Source organism: Rissa tridactyla, chromosome 3 (genome assembly GCF_028500815.1).
Source record: "Rissa tridactyla isolate bRisTri1 chromosome 3, bRisTri1.patW.cur.20221130, whole genome shotgun sequence".
Classification (NCBI taxonomy): domain Eukaryota; kingdom Metazoa; phylum Chordata; class Aves; order Charadriiformes; family Laridae; genus Rissa; species Rissa tridactyla.
In genome coordinates, this window is record NC_071468.1 from 58,647,034 (window position 1) to 58,665,672 (window position 18,639).

Below are 18,639 nucleotides of genomic sequence, written 5' to 3' on the forward strand. Positions count from 1 at the left end.
AGGAAGCCGAAGCAGTGGCCCCGAGGTACCCAAGGCTTAGCTGCCATGGACCGCTCCCAGGGCTCACCAGTCTCCCTCCTTTCCCTGGATGGTCTTTCACCTTGCCCACTCCCCACCATACCAACCCCTTCTAGCCTTCGGCATGCCCACCTTCCCATCTCCCCCCACTGCCCCTGCTGGGAAACAGCCCCGTGGGAAGGCAATCCACTTAAAAGGGGCTGCTGCCAGTGGGCTGTGGTGGGATTGCTGTGCTCAGCGCCGCGCGGTGACAGCTCAGAGTAGCTGAGCAGGTAGGTGTGCCACAAGAAGTGTACGGGTGTCAGGAAGTGTGAGTGAGAAGGAAAATAACATTTATCGTCAGGAGGAAGAGGAATTTAATGAGTGAGTTCGTAGCCTTTTTTTTTTTTTCTTCTTTGAATTTCATCCAAAGGATTTGCCTCTCAGTAAATATAATGCTAAGTTAATGAGTAAGGAAATGATCAAACTTAATAATTTCCTAGCAAAGCTGGGACTGGAGGAGAGAAAATAACAACTTTCCCACAGGTTGCCCTTTTCAAAATTCTGCATGGGTGTAGACCTGAAGAAAAATGAACAGCAAACAGCAAGTGCTGGGAACGCTGTCCTTGATAGTGCTGATTTAAAAGAGGCAAACTCGCAAGAATGTAGCAATTCTGCCTAATAATTCAGAGACCTGTTATCAAGGGATCAAAATGTAGGCAGTCTTAACAGTTTAAATCACTTATCCTCATCATCAGATAGCATGATTCATGCTTAGAAGTAGTGTATACAAAGGGGAAAAAAAAAATATCTGAACGCCACCCTCTTATTTTGTGTGTTTGCATTATGGATTATGAATACGAGTTTGATCTGGCTCTTCTAAAATTCAAGTAGTTTCTAAACAATCCCATCAAAACTCTAAACTGAAGTACATTGTATACTAGTAGTTTGTGCATTTCTGGGATAGTGAAGGGAAAGGAATTTCGGTGCTTCATGTTTGGTTCTTTGCTATAAAATTGGCTTATTGGTGACCTTGAAAAAGTCATGTCCCTTCTTGCTACCTGAATTTCTCCAGCTATAAAAAAGAAATAATAAAATTCATTGTAAAAAGCTATATTAATTTCTGACATTATAAGAGATATTAGATACAACACTTCTTACTTTGGATGGGTGATACGGTTGCATTCATGGGGCAGAATCTCTTCCGCTTTGTTAGCTGTTTTAAATATACATTCCTCATTTCCTTGATCTCTTACCTTTATTGTCCTGTAGAGACTTCTGATGCCAAAATAAACTTGCCTGTCTGGATATCAAGGCATAGTTCTGTTTTCATAATATGCTATATCAAGATCAAGGCGCTTGCTTTGGTTCTCCTTATACAGGGTTTTGAATAAATCTGTATTTAATTTGTTCTTGAAGTTTAAATAGCCAAGATATTTTAAAATATGACTTAAAATAGCCACATATGCAAATGGAGAACAGCATGTTTCTTTGCACTCTGTTGAGAAGTGTTTAATTATAAATATGCAGAAGGCTTATAACGTCTGGTTACCTGCCAGACTTCAAAGTATACATGTCCTGAGGCCTCTGCTCTACTTTCAAGGCCACCAAGACCTGAGCTTGAATAGTAACCCTTTAACAAGAGGAACTCTCTTTTCCATCTGTCCTGTCTCATAAGTTTATTTTAACGAGGGAAACTGCTTTTCCATTGCCCTCCCCCTTCAGTTCAAGTTTTGATTAAAATACTTGACCGATAATCAGTCCCAGTGGGTCTGTCGGAGTTTATGAAACTAGCTGCTTCCAGGGATCACTTGGCTTGACCCAAAGGTATACCTGGGGTGCCATACACCTGAACACACAGGCATGCCCTTCATTTTTATGTACATATAAGCTGTCAGGATAGAAATCAACATATCTTTAGCTACCTTTTTGATAACACGTAGGGGAAATATGGGAGTTTAAAATAGAACTTAATTTGCACTTTGCTAAAATGCAGAAGTGGAAGTGGTTGTAGGGTCCTGCTGCTGCTGAATCACGGAATCACGGAATCACGGAATCTTCAGAGTTGGAAGGGACCTCTAGAGATCATCTAGTCCAACTCCCCTGCTAGAGCAGGATTGCCTAAAGCACATCCCTCAGGGCTGCATCCAGGCGGGTCTTGAAAATCTCTAGAGAAGGGGACTCCACCACCTCCCTGGGCAGCCTGTTCCAGTGCTCTGTCACCCTCACCGTAAAGAAGTTTTTCCGTGTATTTGAACGGAACTTCCTATGTTCTAGCTTGTGCCCATTGCCCCTTGTCCTGTCGCTGGGAACCATTGAAAAGAGCCTGGCTCCGTCCTCCTTAAACCCACCCTTTAGGTACTTGTAAACATTAATCAGGTCCCCCCTCAACCTTCTCTTCTCCAGGCTAAAGAGTCCCAGCTCTTTCAGCCTTTCCTCATAAGGGAGGTGCTCCAGTCCCACAATCATCTTGGTTGCCCTTCGCTGGACTCGCTCCAGTAGTTCCCTGTCCCTCTTGAACTGGGGACCCCAGAACTGGACACAGTACTCCAGTTGTGGCCTCACCAGTGCAGAGTAGAGGGGGAGAATGACCTCCCTCGACCTACTGGCCACACTCTTCCCTATGCAGCCCAGGATGCCATTGGCCTTCTTGGCGACAAGGGCACACTGCTGGCTCATGGATAATTTGCTGTCTACCAGGACCCCCAGGTCCTTCTCCTCAGAGCTGCTTCCCAGCATGTCCGCCCCTAACCTATACTGGTGTTTGGCATTCTTCCTTCCCAGGTGCAGGACCCTACACTTGCTTTTGTTGAACCTCATTAGGTTCTTCTCTGCCCAGCTCTCCAGCCTGTCCAGGTCACGCTGGATGGCAGCACGGCCCTCTGGAGTGTCGGCCACCCCTCCCAGCTTGGTATCATCAGCAAACTTGCTGAGGATACACTCTGTCCCCTCATCTAGGTCATTAATGAATATATTGAACAAAATTGGTCCAAGTATTGACCCCTGAGGGACACCACTCGTTACAGGCCTCCAACTGGACTCTGTGCCGCTGATCACAACCCTCTGGGTTCTGTCACTCAGCCAGCTCTCGATCCACCTCACTGTCACCTCGTCTAGCCCATACTTCCTCAGCTTCCTAATGAGGATGTTATGGGAGACAGTGTCAAAAGCCTTGCTAAGGTCAAGGTAGATGACATCTATGGCTCTCCCCTCATCCAGCCAACCCGTTATAACATCATAGAAAGCTATCAGATTGGTCAGGCATGATTTGCCCTTGGTAAATCCATGCTGACCACTTCCAATAACTTCCTGTTCCTCTATGTGTTTGGAGACGACATCCAGAATGAGTCGCTCCATTACCTTCCCAGGGACAGAGGTGAGACTAACCGGCCTGTAGTTCCCTGGGTCCTCCTTCTTGCCTTTTTTGAAGATTGGAGTGACGTTAGCCTTCCTCCAGTCCTCAGGCACCTCTCCTGTTCCCCATGACCTTGCAAAGACGATGGAGAGTGGTCTAGCGATAACATCTGCCAGCTCTCTCAGCACTCGCGGGTGCATCCCGTCAGGGCCCATGGACTTATGAATGTCCAGCTTGGCCAAGTGGTCTCTGACCCGGTCCTCCTCAACTAAGGGAAAATCTTCCTCTCTCCAGACCTTCCCCCTTGCCTCCAGGGTATGGGATGTGTGAGGGACGGCTTTATCAGTGAAGACCGAAGAAAAGAAGGCATTCAGTAACTCTGCCTTCTCTGTGTCTTCCACCACTAGGGCACCCGTCTCATTCATCAGTGGACCTATATTTTCCCTAGTTTTCCTTTTTCTGTTGATATACTGGAAAAATCTCTTCTTGTTGTCTTTAACTGCAGTGGCCAAGCTGAGTTCTGATTGAGCTTTGGCCCTTCTGATCTTCCCCCTGCATAGCTTTGTTATATCTTGATAATCCTCATAAGTTGCTAAGCCCCTTTTCCAGAGAATGTAAGCCTTCTTTTTTTTCCTGAGGTCCAGCCAAAGCTCTCTATTTAGCCAGGCTGGCCTTCTTCCCCGTCGGCTCGTCTTTTGGGACATGGGGATGGCCTTCTCCTGTGCTTCTAAGAGCACCTGCTTGAAGTATGGAGGAGGGGACTTGGTTCTGATGGGTTAGTTTGCCCTGTTATGTTGGAACGACAGAAGAACCACACCTGATATGCGGAGTGTTTAAAAAAAAAAACCCAAAAACAACAACAACAACAAAACCCAAAAAAAACAAAAAAAAAAAAACAAAAAACAAAAAAAAACAAAAAAAAACCCCAAAAAACCCCAAACCAAAAAAATCATATCCTTCTTTTCCAGCTGCAGAGATCTCCAAGTGTTTCTGTGTCATAACGAAGACCAAGTGAGGGCTGCTAAGGGAAAAGGATAGGACCAACTCTATCGGATTTGCTCTTACCCTAAATATTCTGCCAGACACTCTAGACAGTAATAGGAAGAGGTGCACTCAAGTAGATGCATTTTTATTTATTGGTCAGTAACCTCTGATACATATTTTCGTTATTCTTGTAACTGCTGTACATTCATCGGCACTGGAGAATGTGATGAAATCCATGTGATAGAACTCACTTTTCATACATTTTAGATTTGGGCTTTATGAGGACCAATGTATTCCACCTCATAACTTTTCACAGCAAACGTGTCCCATAAACTCTAGTAGGCCCATCTTTCCCCCTTATCAGACAGAAGAATACAAAAACCCTTGAATTTGGTACTGATTTCATATTTGATCTTTGAGGAAGCTCCCCTTGAATTTACATGACTTTGGATGATGTGTGTGGGATTTTTAATAAAGCGTTACATGTAAATGTTAGAGTATTACTAAAACAGAGGTTGAACTCTATTTTTACCTATTTTGAAAGCATCCATAGAGGAAACATTTCTGTTTTGCAGGTTTTGCTATGTCCCCTTGATAGGCACTTCCTAGGCGTATTTGCACGTGCATACGTACACACAGTGTGTCACACAGAGAAACACCAACAGCCTGAAAATCATCAAGTCAACCCCAAACCTCAGTTTTGGTGTTGCCCTGTGTTGTGGTGCCTCTTTGATTTGAAGGAAAAACAACAACAAAAAGCGTGCTAGAGAGATGACAATGCTGTAGCCGTAACAAACTCCATCGTTGTATTGGCTGAATTTCAAGTCCTCTACTGAATATGCATAGGATTTACAGCAGTAATGTATTCATGGATTACTAGGCCCTAAGGGACCACTGTGATCATTTAGTCTGACTTGCTATCTAATGCAGCTGTAGGTCTTCTCTAAATTAATTCCTGAATGAGTTCGAGCATATCTTTTGGAGAAGGATAGCCTTGCTGGAGAGTCCACCATCAGCCTCAGATTTTTCTTAACTGCTTAGGTTAGCCTCAGTTTTCAAAATGTATTTATCATATCTGGTCTTAGTTCTTCCAGGTTAAACATTCAGCCGTTATTTTGTCTTCCAAATTTAAAAAAAGCACCAAACCCTCTGTTATTAAACTGCTCTTTCCCAGGTGTGAAAGTGAGGTAGGTTTATTTCTTTTCTCCGAATGCACAGCTAGCCTAAGAAATGCTTGAGAAATCTAGTTTATAAGTAGGTTATTTTAGTAATGCAGTTCAGTCTGTGACCCCTTGAATAGGTAAATCAGTGCATGTCAGAGGACAGTGGATTGAAACGTGGGGCAGGAATGAAAGGCTGGTGGGGATGGAGGGGACAGGCCCTTCCTGAGCCTGCCAAAGGAACTGCCAAAGGAAACATGGAAATGTAGTCATACTGCTGGGGATTGGGTTCAAGTCTCCTCTGCTGTCCTCCAGAAGTAATTCCTCTTGTTACACTCAGGATTGTCATTGTCAAGGATGAAGTTTGTTTTCCGGATGCAAGTTTTGTACCTTAGATGTTACGCTGTTTACAAGACTGAACATGCTCAAACTCGGCCCCTTTAAACTATGTGAAATTATTCAGTATTGCATTAGTCTCCAATTTGCAGGTAGATTTAAGGAAATCCGCTTTAAATTTGAGAAGTTTATTCACTAAGCGTGTTGTTTGAAGACAAAAGTTTCTGCCATCTTTTCAACAAATACAAAGGTTTATTGGGTGGCTGTTACGAGAGAGTTGGTTCAATTTAATAAAGAAACTCAAAAGCCGATTTAACTAAGCAGGAATTAATCTTTTCTACATGCTTTACAATTGTAATAGGCTGAGTTTATTCATAGAATCACAGAACGGTTTGGGTTGGAAGGGACTCTTAAAGATATCTAGTCCAACGCCCCTGCCATGGGCAGGGATATCTTTCACTAAATCAGGTTACTCAAACCACATCCAGTCTGACCTTGAACACTTTCATATTGATGTATCCTGTTTTATGTTTTAAGTCCATGGATGTTTGTTGTATCCCTATTAAATGTCTGTTCCAACTTTTCATTGGCAAATTCATCGTTAACTTTGCCTATTTTCCAGTTTAGAAGATCTTTCTTTTTTCCCCATTTTAAAATGGAGGGGCAGAACTGATGTTCCCTGTCACTGAAGGGTGTCTTAATTCACAAATGCATTAATATCAGAGAACTCAAATGGGAGATCCAGAACTTACTTTCTCCTTACGTTTTTTTTTCCCCTCTGAACTGCAAAGGTTGTACTCTGCTGTTTTATGAGACCTATGGAAGGAACTCGATGGAGCAGAGCAGTTTGCCTCGATACGCCCTGTTTGCAGAAGACAGTATAGTTCAGTCTGTTCCAGAACATCCCAAGAAAGAAAATGTGTTCTGTCTCAGCAATTCTTTTGGAGATGTCTACCTATTTCAGGTAACAGTATGCATACGTAACTTTGTGGTTGTTTCTGTTTTAGGATGTGTTTGTGAGTATGCACATGTATGTATATCATCATACACACACACAGATCATGCTTGTGCCTTTGACTTAAAAATAATAGCATAATTACATTATTACACTATACTATTATAATATTGATTTAAGTGTATGATTTAACTTTGGGTATATGATATTACACCAGTTGGCTCAGTCAGTTAAGGTTCAGAAATAAAAAGAACAAAGGTGAAAAATACACAAGACACTTTTGGTACCTGATTGTTACAAGTTTCTAGAAAATCATCTTTATTATCAATTTTTTTTTCACATCTATTATCATTCCACCCTTACGGAATGGTGTGCTCACCCCTGAATCCGCTAGCCTCAAAGAGAGTTTGCTTGAGCAAGACGTTCAAAAAAGAAGGCTAAAACATAATCCAAAGATCTTGGCTGCTTAACTGCGCCACTGGAAATGTTAACAAAGAACGGTATTGTGTGGAACTGCCTGCATAGAAACACGTTGATTCATAGGCACACTTGTAAATATCTCCGGAGACACTTTGTGCAGATGTATTCTCTTTACCTTGCTGTCCTCTCTCCACTAACTTGACATTTTTTAAGTAAGCAAACGCCTCTCCTCAGACTGTACATGTAAAATCTCTGTTGCCGTGTTACCTGCAGAAGAGGAGGTTTATCTTTGAAACCCAGTGGCCTTTACCTTAATTAATTGGAGGAGTGAAGGATGCAAGTCACATCTTTCCCTCAGCTCCTGGGGCTCTGTTGTGCTCCTGGGGCTCTCAGAGCTTGCAGCTCTAAGAAGAAGAAGCTGAAGGTTGGAGGCAAGTCATGACGCAGTGCAAGAAAAGCTCACACTTCCCTTATTTGCACAGTTTTAAAGATAAAACTTTATTTCACTCATCTTAAGATACAGTGCCTACGATCACCATGAACCCATCAAGCACTTCATGTCCTAGAGCTGCTGACTTTTTTTTTTTAATTCCCCTCTTGTCTGCTCCTAATGTTGCGCTGTTGATTTGTTTTGCAGGCGACAAGCCAGACGGATCTGGAAAACTGGGTTACTGCCATACATTCGGCCTGTGCTTCCCTCTTTGCGAAGAAGCTTGGGAAAGAGGACACCGTCAGGCTGCTGAAGAATCAAACCAAGAGTCTCTTCCAGAAGATTGACATGGATGGCAAGATGAAAAAGATGGCAGAATTGCAGCTCTCAATCGTTAGCGATCCAAAAAACAGGAAGGCCATAGAGAATCAGGTACTGTAAACAGTATTTTTGCGGGAGCGTATTTATCATTATTTCTTTCTTTGGGCTCTGACTGTCCGTGCTTTCTAGGCATGAGAGTAATTGTCTTGGGGATAGCTGGCAGTGTAGTTGTGATTATTGCCAGGTTTCTGCAGCCATCCAGAGCAGCGCGGGAGGCAGGCTTCTCAAAATTGGGGATCAGACCAATCTGTTTTATGAGCACAGAGCTATTTCTTTTCTCTTCTGGAAAAATGCAATTAATTTTCACTGGTTTATGATATACTTAGCTGTTAATAATATCTAGCTGTTACATAGCATACAGTATATATATATACAGTATGTTCTGTGAATAATTTAAATTATTGAATTGCAGTAGACATTAAGAATAGGTACTTTAGCAATACTGTTCTGCACCTTAAGACAAGACGTGAGGAGTAGTTTATCCAAATAAAATTGGAGGAAGAACTGTGGCAGACAAAACCATGTGCTTCAGTTGAAATTTAGCCATGGCTAGAAGGCCAGGATCCACGAGGCTTCTTAAAAAGCTGTAGGAGTTTAAATGAGAGCAAGAAGTCAAGACTGGAGTTTTTCCATCCTAGGTGGAAAAGCACTGCCATAAGTACCACTGGCAGCCACTGAAGCATTATACCAGTATCAATTAAGAGAAAAGAGCAACGCTTAGTCACTAATAGCACTTCTTGTAATGCTCTCTGGTTGTGTGCTGTGAATTTTTTATCTTAGTATAAGCCCAGGTCCATCGCTGCTTAGCTTGGGAGAACTCACGTGCTACAGGCAAGCTCTTTGCCCATGGCTGGAGCAGACAAAATGTTTGCATCCAAACTTATGCCTAGGTTAATTTTGTTTTGTTGCAGCAAGAAATGAGCTGAGTTGCCTCCCCCTGCGAATCTGAGTATGGCTTCTGAGCGCCTGATGTCTTATTCTGATCACGTTTTCATATTATGGTGATAGGAATGCCTGAATCTTGGCTAAAGCAGCAGCTTAGTTCTGAGGAAGATTCACCACCAAGATTTGTTTTTAAAACAAAAACCATAACAACCACCCCAAAATTTAGTGTTCATGGTGTGTATATACCTTGGGATTTTAGCCAAGCCATGCCATGCTTGACACAAAAGGTCAGGGCAGATTGATGAGCAGCCAGAACTGTTCCTCAGTGGAAATGGACACTTTATTGTCTGTACAGTGGTGCATAGACATCAAGCCTTACTCTGCTCTCACTTCTAGCATGTGAACCAGGAATCACTCCAGTGATACCTTATGGAAGTACATCTTGAGATGTTGACATCTTGCCCATGTCCCTAGTTTTGCCGGCAGCAACTGGCAAAAGATGCTTTAATTAGGCATGCTTAATGTTCAGGCAAAGACTGCACTACCCCTGGCCTTTCGTGTACTGAACTTGTCTAGTAGTTTAGCCTAATAGGTCTGTGGACTGAGGTTTCTGTATCTTTAATTTTATTAGGCCATTAACAGAAGACATCTTATAATTTGAATTCGTAGACTGGTGTGTGAGAGCCCATCCCTACTTGCCTTTCTAGCCAGAGTAGCTGTTGCTCTGTCATTACTTTAGGCTGCCCATTATGGCCTCTCAAGTAGCAACTGAAGTTTATTTCCTTTGATCCAATACAGCATACATTATGTTTCTTGGGTTAGTGGAACATTTTTAGTTTCATGGATTTGATGCTTATAATATTTAAAAGTCTTACTATACTGGTTTGAACTTGAGGAAGGGCAGACTGACTGGTACTGACTTCACTGTCGAGCTCCTGTAGCACACTTCAGTCTGAAGCTATATGAGCAGAGTTCAATAAGTATGCAGATTTGTGTAGGAATTTGTGGTGCAGGTGTTCGTAAGCCCTTTGAGTGCTCAGATGTTCGTAATTTATTTCCAGGTCACTTTATTTCATAGTCCAGAGCCTAGTGTTGTGAATAGAGGAGGAAAAATCTTAAGCATCCTTTTATTGCAGTAGATTTTGAGACTCAGAAGAATGTACAGATTTCTAGAGATGTCTAGCGCTTGTAACATGTGATGCACTGAGGAAAACTCCTGATGTATATTAACTTAATTTACCCCTCTCCCCATTGCATACTGATGCTAGTAGTTTACCTAGAGTCAACTAAAGAGTATTAATGACGCTTTCTTAATATCTGCTAATTAGTTATTCTGTTCTTGAGCAACTGTCATTGTTTTCCAGCTCAGTCCTTTGAAGAAGTTGGCTGTGTTCTGCTAGAACTGAAATCCATCAGTAGGGCTGCAGAAGATTTATTGCAGTTAATCTTCTGTCTATGAATGTCTCAAAACATTGAATGAGGGCAAACCAGTGAGACAAAGAGTGAGATGGATCATGTGCAAACATCCACTAGTTAGCAAACAATAAATTCATAATGAGCCTTTTCTCCAGTCTTGATCCCTTTGATCTCTATAAAAATCTCTCCTTACAGTTGCTGAAGGTTTGTTGGCAAAGTCACTTCAGAGAAAAGTCGATAACTGGGTTTCCTAATCTTTTGATTTGACATCTCAGAGATGGGCTTTTGCAAAGAAAAAAAAAATCTTGATGTAATTAGTAACCAAGAATTCTTAAGATATTTAGTAAGCTAACAATTTTGAAAAAACATTATTCCTGAGGGAAAAGTTTGCATGTATGTAGCTCAATTGTTTAGTAACTGTGGTTGTTTGGTTGCCTTTTGCCCGCTTTGAGTAACAAGAGGAATATAAATACTGGATTTGGTTGTGCGTAAATTTGTTGGTGTTTTCAATCATATGGCAGTTACGATTCCTCGGTGCTGAAGTATATTGAATTGCCCAAACTGTAGTTTATAAGCATCCCCTACATCCTCTGCTGGAAAACTCCACTGGTGATATATTTTGGGAAGTCAGCGGAAATAATGTGATTGACTTCAGAGGGACCATGTTAGTTTTTTATGTAGAAAGATGAGGCACAGTCTTAATTTATTTTCAGTGGGGAATTATCTTGGAAATTGTGATTTCTATATCCTTTCTCCTTTTCCTTCCTCCTCCTCAGAAAAACAACCGGCCAAGCTCATATGTCTATTTTCTCTCACATCTGCATTGATTTAAAACCAATAGTTCTCTGCTGAAGACTTAGTAATTTGCGGGGCTTTACAAGCAAGCAAAACCTTTCTTGTTCCGCAGGTACCATCACCTGAAAGGCAGTTGCAGTAAGGAAACCTGGGCTTCTAAAATTGCTATAGGTATTATAATGTACATAAATGTTTCTTTTCGATGTCCAGCAAATGGAATGGAGAAGCTCATCTAATACTGTCTCTTAAATTTGGTGGATTTGCAGGCTAGCAATTGATAAAGCTAGTGCTAAACAGAAGTACAAACAAAAAATGACAAGGAAAATGTTGGTTTTCTAGAGAAATGATTCCTTTAGAGACTTAATGCTATCTAACTGGTTGAGAAATATCTTCAGCCTTGCAGACTAGACGAAGGATTCTCTCCATCTGGGTTTACTCATCCAGTAATAATAATAGACTTATAATTGTTTAAGAGAAAATGGTAGCCCTTCACATAGCTATTGGTATCGTTGGGCAGTTTAGAAGAGATCAATGAAGTGTCTGCAAGAGCAGGGTACATACAGCAGCCAGTCCCCATAGGCCACTGGCGGCATGGCTGGAAATTCAAAGTTTGCACATACGACCTACAGCAGCCACATGCGTTTGTATTACTATATGCAAAAAATATGTTGTGGGTGGTGGTATTCCCCCAGGGTATAACTTCTGCCCCAAACTGAAGAGAATTAGGATGAAAGGTAGCAAGTTTGAAAATTCCCTGGTGCTGAGACAAATTTAAAAGCCCATCTTTAAAAAAAAAAATTAGTTTTTCTAGCTCTTTAAGCTGCTAGAGAAATCACAGTGTTTCGTGTGAATGTGGAGCCCTGTCAAACCACTATTGAAGTTAGCGAAAGGGATTATTAGCATTTATTTGGAGTTCTTTTAACAAAATATTGCACATTAAGTCAAAAGCGGGGCTGTCTCTGCCTGTAGAACTGGTTTTAATGGGATGGAAAATCTACCTCACAGTGAGGGCACCGCAGCTCTGAGTGTACTTTATGTATTTGGTACATAAATCTATTCTGTTGTCTCACTTTAGAACGATAATATAAATAATAGTTGCTTGAAAGCATTCTGGGTTTTTCTCTTCAAATTTTAATATGTTAGTATAATCATGTTTTCCAAGCTATTCAGTGGTTTCTGTTGTGATTCATATTTTCTGTGCACGTGGTACTTAACTTACTTATCAGATGTGTTATGAACATAGGTATTTACTTGCAGGCACTGAAATGATGAGGCATTAATGAGAAGAACAGGCATATGCTTGGTGATATTTTTTATAGAAGTTTTCATATGTGTCCTCCAACTAAAAGCAGTTTCTCTGTTGCCATAAAAAAATAAGGGGATCGGTAGGGTGGTGGTCTGTTTACTCTAAGTAGTCATTAAATCCATTAGTACCTTTCTTCCCTTCCCTGCAGTGGTCTTTGGCTTTTTACACAGAGCATAACTTCATTACATTTTTTTTTGTTGTTGTTTAAAATGTACTTGACGCTTTTTTTTTCTCTCACATTTATAGGAGGATGATTGGAAGCGTTTGGGGAATTTTATTCTTCAGGCTCCCCAAAGCCCCAGTTTCATGTCTTAATTTTCTATAAAGTGTCTGATGCAATATTGTCTGACGTTCAGATGAGAACTCACAATAATAACTCTCAAAGAGAATCTTTTCAGGGAACTTTGCTAGCACTTGCCAGTTTTGCCACGTACAAACTCAACTTGAATCGCAATACACAGTTACTTTTCTTTCTTCCATACCCTCCTAAGCTAAAAAACATTATCTAAACTTGTTAGAATGGATCTTTAGTTAGGAAGGTCTTTGAACCGGCTAGAGCAGAGCTCTGCTTTCTGAGAGGTTCAGTGCTATTTCTTTTCAGATGTCACTCTTCAGTGTAATGATGGTCCCATCATTAGCAAAATCCTCCTCTTTAGTAGTAGTAGGCTGTCGCTAAGGAATGAAGTGAGTAGGCAGCCACAAAGTTAGGAGAGGTCATCTCCATTCTCTTCACCACTGTAATTACTGTTTTGCAGATGGGTGAATTTCCATCTTTGTTTCACAAAGATTTAGTATAAAACAATGAAAAACAAATAAACTGTTACTGAGTGTGGAGTTGCATGGCATTATCTCATACGATGAAGCTGGTGAGGGAGTGTGTGCAGAAAGGGCTGGTCTTCTGCTTTTTGGGGAGGGGCAGCTGGTTAAGATGATTCAGTGGCTTTCTTAATTACATCCCTAGCTAAAGACATACATGCGATACTGCCATTTTCAATCAGATTATTGATAAGAATGTTAATTAGGTACACGTGGGTGCACTTTTGTGCTATCGGTGGTATTGGGAATAAGATTTCCTCTCTCTGTTTTGGTTAGAAATGATGAAAATTCTGTCCTCCAAAAACAAGCAGAAAGACTGCATTTACTTAAAAAAAAAAAAAAGCTATTATTTTTTTTAATTTCAGGAAGTTTTTTTTAACCTTTCTGTAAGTCATTAGGCAGAATGAGGCATAAAGGGTATTGCTAACTGCTCATCATTGTTGTACTCTACTATGCTCCCTTTTTTATTTCTTTGAGCTAAAAGTTATGACAGTATCTCTGTAGTGCCCTTTAAAGTAATGGAATCTCTGGGAGAGTGATGTTTTTGCTTGAGTTCTCTTTAGGAAGTAATGACAATAAAAATATTTGCCTTGTCCCCAGAAACCAAGTGACTCATTTATCCAGATGGGTACAATATGAATTGTGTCTGAGAACCAGGGACTGGAATGCAAAGAGTTTGGTGTTGTTTGTAATGTGGTTGGAAAGCTGTTCATATGAAGCAGCAGCAGAAGTTTCTTTTAAATACGTAGAGTTCCCTACATCATCTCACAGAGACACTTTCCATCTGGGCAGAAGATGTGTGTAGGAGAAAATTCTGAATTTTTTACTGCTATAGATAGTGAATTGTGTCAGCGAGGAGCTCGTGTTTCTATATAGTATTAGAACTTTTATTAAACCAATCACTTTTAAAGGCTTAAGCACTGAGAGAAGTCTCTCCTCCCTGTGCATCTTTTCTTTTGTGCTGCCTTAAATAAGCACCAAGTGGAACTGGTGTTTTGTTATCAGGTGAGCTGTGAAAGAAGTTTCTTCTCTAGGTCCTTGAAGTATTACTACCTCGAGTTGATACGGTGTCGTTTCTGGCACCGCTTTCTGCCATTCACATACTCGTTTGGGTTTTACTGCACTGAGCTCTCTTAGTATGTACAGAGCAGGTGTTTGCAAATGAGACAGTCCTTCCCTAACCCCCAAAAGATGCTGTTTGCACCCTACTATCAGAAGTGTGAGGAACAGGGACCCTCCCTGAGCCACCCTGGTGGCACTGCCTTCATGGGGGACTATCGGGGCCCTCCCTTTTACAGTCTGCAAACCCTAAGCATGTTCGAGTGGAGATGCCACGAGAAATGTCACCTGCAGAGAGGACTGTATAGCACATAGGACTATGGATCCCCACGTCACCACTGGTCTATATTGTCTGGTCTGAATGTATTTACCTTCCCTTTCCTAAGCTCCCACTTCAGAGTTTACCTATAGAAAACGTAGCAGGGTTATTGAATTAACAGAGACCTCCTTTTTGAGCATCTTCCTTTAGCACATCTGTTTGTGTCATTTAAAGTGTAATTAATTTACAATTTTTTCTTAGTGTCTGAATTGATTTTTCACTAGCCTGGAGGAGAATTGGCTATTTATGTTCTGAAAATGATCATTACTGCTAAAGTACTGCCAAAAGTACCGTGCTGGTGTTCCTTTGTATGTTAACTCTTAAAAACTCATTCCTGAACTACATCGCTGATGCAAAAGCTTGTTGTGTCACTTAGCACTCCCCACATAATTACTGTCTCGTCCCTGCACCAGGCTTCCTTGCAGGAGTTCTCCCGGTGGCCAAGGCCCTAATTCTTGCGGCTTCCCAAATTTTACTCCTTTCTATCTCTCTGCCACAGCCTCCTTTTTCTCTCTACCTTACAGGGATCCTGTTAGGCTGAATACATTTATTTGGGTGGCCCCTCCTTGCCTTTCTCCCAGCCTCTTTCCTGCTGCCACTAAACCCAGAAATCCTTGCCTAACATTTGCCTGTACTGAGAATGACATCCTCCCTTTCCTCTGGGAAAAGCCTTTCATGCTTTTCCTAGAAATTCACATGGAGGTGACTGAGAGAGGATGGTTTTGGATGCCCCGGGCTCTGTAGCTGGCAATGCAACGCAAGCGCAATAGCTGAGCTGCTCACATGTACTCCCTTGTTTTGGCGTGCCACACGTCGGGCCGTATCTCTTATCTCCTTGCAGACTTGCTTCGTGCTGCTGTTAGCCTTTGTCACCCATTCCCACTTTCACGGCTTGTCTGGTGCATCCACTTTTCCCCCTTTTCTTTCGAGCAGATTTCGAAAGGGCCGTTTTGTCTGGGCACGATGAAGTTAAGTCCTTGAGCCGTCTTTTAGGCAGTCCTCCCACGTGGGGCAGAGATTCGCCTCACACAATAGCAGAAGAAGGATCACAGCAGCTCGTCTGCAGGCTGTAAATTAACGTCATGGACCAGGTCATACTGCGCTTTGAAGTTGTTGCTTTTGTATTTGTGTGCTTCCCCCGTTTAGTCTTCAAGAATATAAATCTTTAGGAAGAATTATCATAGTTTAAAAGGCTTAGACAAATAGCAGCTGGTATTGGTTCGTGGTCTCCAATTGGTTCCAGACATCCCTGGTTTTGATAAGACTACAAGACAATCCCAGAAATTCCCTGCCTACAGCTTTTGCTAATGCCATTAAATGTAACATTGTGATTACTGACGCTTTTGGAGCTGATTAGCTAGCATCCTGTGTGACTGATAAACAACCTAATTTAATTATTTCTGTAGAATGTCCTCATGTTGTACCCCACTCCCCCTTCTTAGATTATCTTTATTTTAAAATACAATTTAGTACAAATGTTTAATGGGGATTTTGAAGAAGGCCTTGGAAACACAAGGACGCCTGTGTTCAGCTCCTGCTCAGTGGGGACAGGATGCTCCACTCCTGCAGTGCCCAGAACAAGCCTTGCTCTGTTCCTGAGCTGTTCAAAGTTGGCCTGGCTCCGTGCCCATGGAGGTGTCATCCCAACGGGAAAGAATTCACCTGAGCTTGTAGCTTTTGGCTTTGTGAAAAGCTGACAACGATGTTTTCATTCTAGTTGGGTGTCGACACAGAGAGAGAGCTCGTCACAAAACCTCCTATTGGAGCCGTCCCATGCGTAAAGTACTGGCAAGCAGAAAAACGCTCTGTGAGGAGTGTCTGATCTGAGGGCACAAAGAATGCAAAGTCAAAGGCAATGATCAAATAAATCCAAGAAAAAATGATTATTCTTTCTAGGGCACAAAGGATGCATGTTATGAATGTCTGTGGTGAGAGGTGAGATGAGGCATCTTCCTTACGTGTGTATCTCTGACCTTTTTCTCTAAACTTTTGTGCCTCATGATAAGCTTTTGTAAGTGCTGTCATTTGCTTTTAATAGTCATTCCTTGAAAGGTTGGTTTTTTTTTTAAGTGGACTGTAAATTATAATTCTGCATTTGCAGATCTACAAGATTTTGTCTTCCCTTTATTCACTTTCCTGCCGAATAAGATTACGTCTTACTTCCAAAAGTATAGTCATAACTGATGCCACGATTTGTGAGCATGCGTGTGAGGAAGCCAGAATAGGTAGGATCTCAGTTGTAGTACAAGACTTAGCAGCGTTTTGTTAACAGGACCTTTTTCACCCTTTCACTGCTCGCTTCTTCACTGTTGAAAGTAAGAGGCAAGATACTTGTTTAGTTCTTGTGATATTTGGCAGCATTACAAGGAAACTGAACTGATTTTGCTTCTAGATGAGCCTGCGGGTCGTAGTTCACCTGGGAGTTTTATTATATTTATCGGCCTGTTTTCTGAGTCGTAAAAGGTGCTTGTCCCAACCTTGGTTAATCGCAGTGTGAGGTGATAACGTCCTATGGGCACAGGGACAGGCAGGGTGTGCCAGTGAAAGGCATGAAGGCAATGCACATTAGAGAAAACTTGATGAACTTTCTCTGCAGCTCTAAACCACCTGTTGAACACTAACATGCAGCGATTGGAGCTGATATCGGAAGATCAGCATTGTCAGGGGATTTTAACAATCTTCAGTATGTGAACTTAGTGTACATTAACCTAATGGATGTGCCTTTTCTGCCTTCCCATGTGTGAATGTGCCAACTCTGTTAAACACCTCTGCCTTTTTATTTGTACTATTTATCAGTCTCAATGTCTATCATACGCTGTGGGGCAGATTTTAGCTGCAACTACCAATCTGTAAGTTGGGGAAACGAAAAGTAAAATTTGACTTTTGTGCACAAGAATATGTGTGTAGATAAGTGAGTATCTACACAAATACTTAAAATCTGTCATCTGAGTCTTGATTTAGAACTTTTTTTGTCTCGTAAATATTTGAGTCTCTTCACTTTCCTGATTTTATGTTGAAAGTGGATTAAGCTGTTACATCTGTGTGTACCTGTGTTAGATAGGTTTAAAAATTACGTGAAGGTTATGTACACATTCTTGCTTATGGGCATATATAGCTCATTTTTGCAGTTTGCCTGAGCATAAGCATGTCTTAAGCTATTAGTCCGACAAAGAACCGCACACGCTTGTGTTGCCAATATTGTGTCCTGTTTACAGATAGAGAGGCCGTAGGACAATAGCGAAGAATGAGCAGGACCTATCAGTGGAGCTACTTCACTTTGCGAAGTGTGTTAGTGTAGCTATGCAGCTTTGCTTTCAGCCAGCCAGCTGTACAATCTAAGCTCATGAAAATGAAGGAAACAAAACTAATCTCCAAAAAGAGAGAGAAAGAAGGAAAAAAAAAAAAAAAGCCTTCATGAACCACAGGGCCGTGTTTTTATGTAACTGCTTTTGTGGCTATCAAACTACCCGAAGCTCATGGTATGTTCGTCTTGTCAGTATGCATTTAAGACCACCAGCTTTGTTTTATTTCAAGCCATCTTTTGGGTTGATGTAACACAATATGACTGAATGTGTTTTGGCAGGGAATAACTAATCTAATCCATATACCACCAGATGAAAGTAATTTACTATGGGTTTGTGGAAGAGCTTGGATTTTCAATGCAGCCCACAAAGACATTTTTCCCCTTTTAATTGTCCCTTTTTGTATTTAAACAGATCCAGCAATGGGAACAGAACCTGGAAAAGTTTAACATGGACCTTTTCCGAATGCGATGTTACCTAGCCAGTTTGCAAGGTGGGGAGCTCCCAAACCCAAAGAGCCTTTTGGCTGCTGCCAGTCGTCCTTCAAAATTGGCACTGGGGCGGCTCGGCATTTTCTCCGTCTCATCCTTCCATGCACTGGTAAGTTCGAATGCACTTTTCATGGGTGCGTTACACAAAGACATCATTAATATTGTACTTAGATGTGGAATGGTGCTTGGATAAAACATGGCTACACCCACATGCATTGGCTGAGATGGCCCT

The 18,639-nt window shown here is 41.6% G+C and overlaps 1 protein-coding gene across 5 annotated transcripts in view; it reads left to right on the top strand.

Moving 5' to 3' along the window:
* Positions 1-18,639, top strand: part of TIAM2 (TIAM Rac1 associated GEF 2) — a 177,202-nt gene that overhangs the window by 92,014 nt on the left and 66,549 nt on the right. For all 5 annotated transcript variants that reach the window (XM_054195006.1, XM_054195005.1, XM_054195008.1 and 2 more), the window contains 3 exons: positions 6,624-6,796; positions 7,845-8,069; positions 18,331-18,516. In XM_054195006.1, coding sequence (XP_054050981.1) covers positions 6,624-6,796; positions 7,845-8,069; positions 18,331-18,516 — 584 coding nt within the window. The remainder of the gene's footprint in view (positions 1-6,623; positions 6,797-7,844; positions 8,070-18,330; positions 18,517-18,639) is intronic.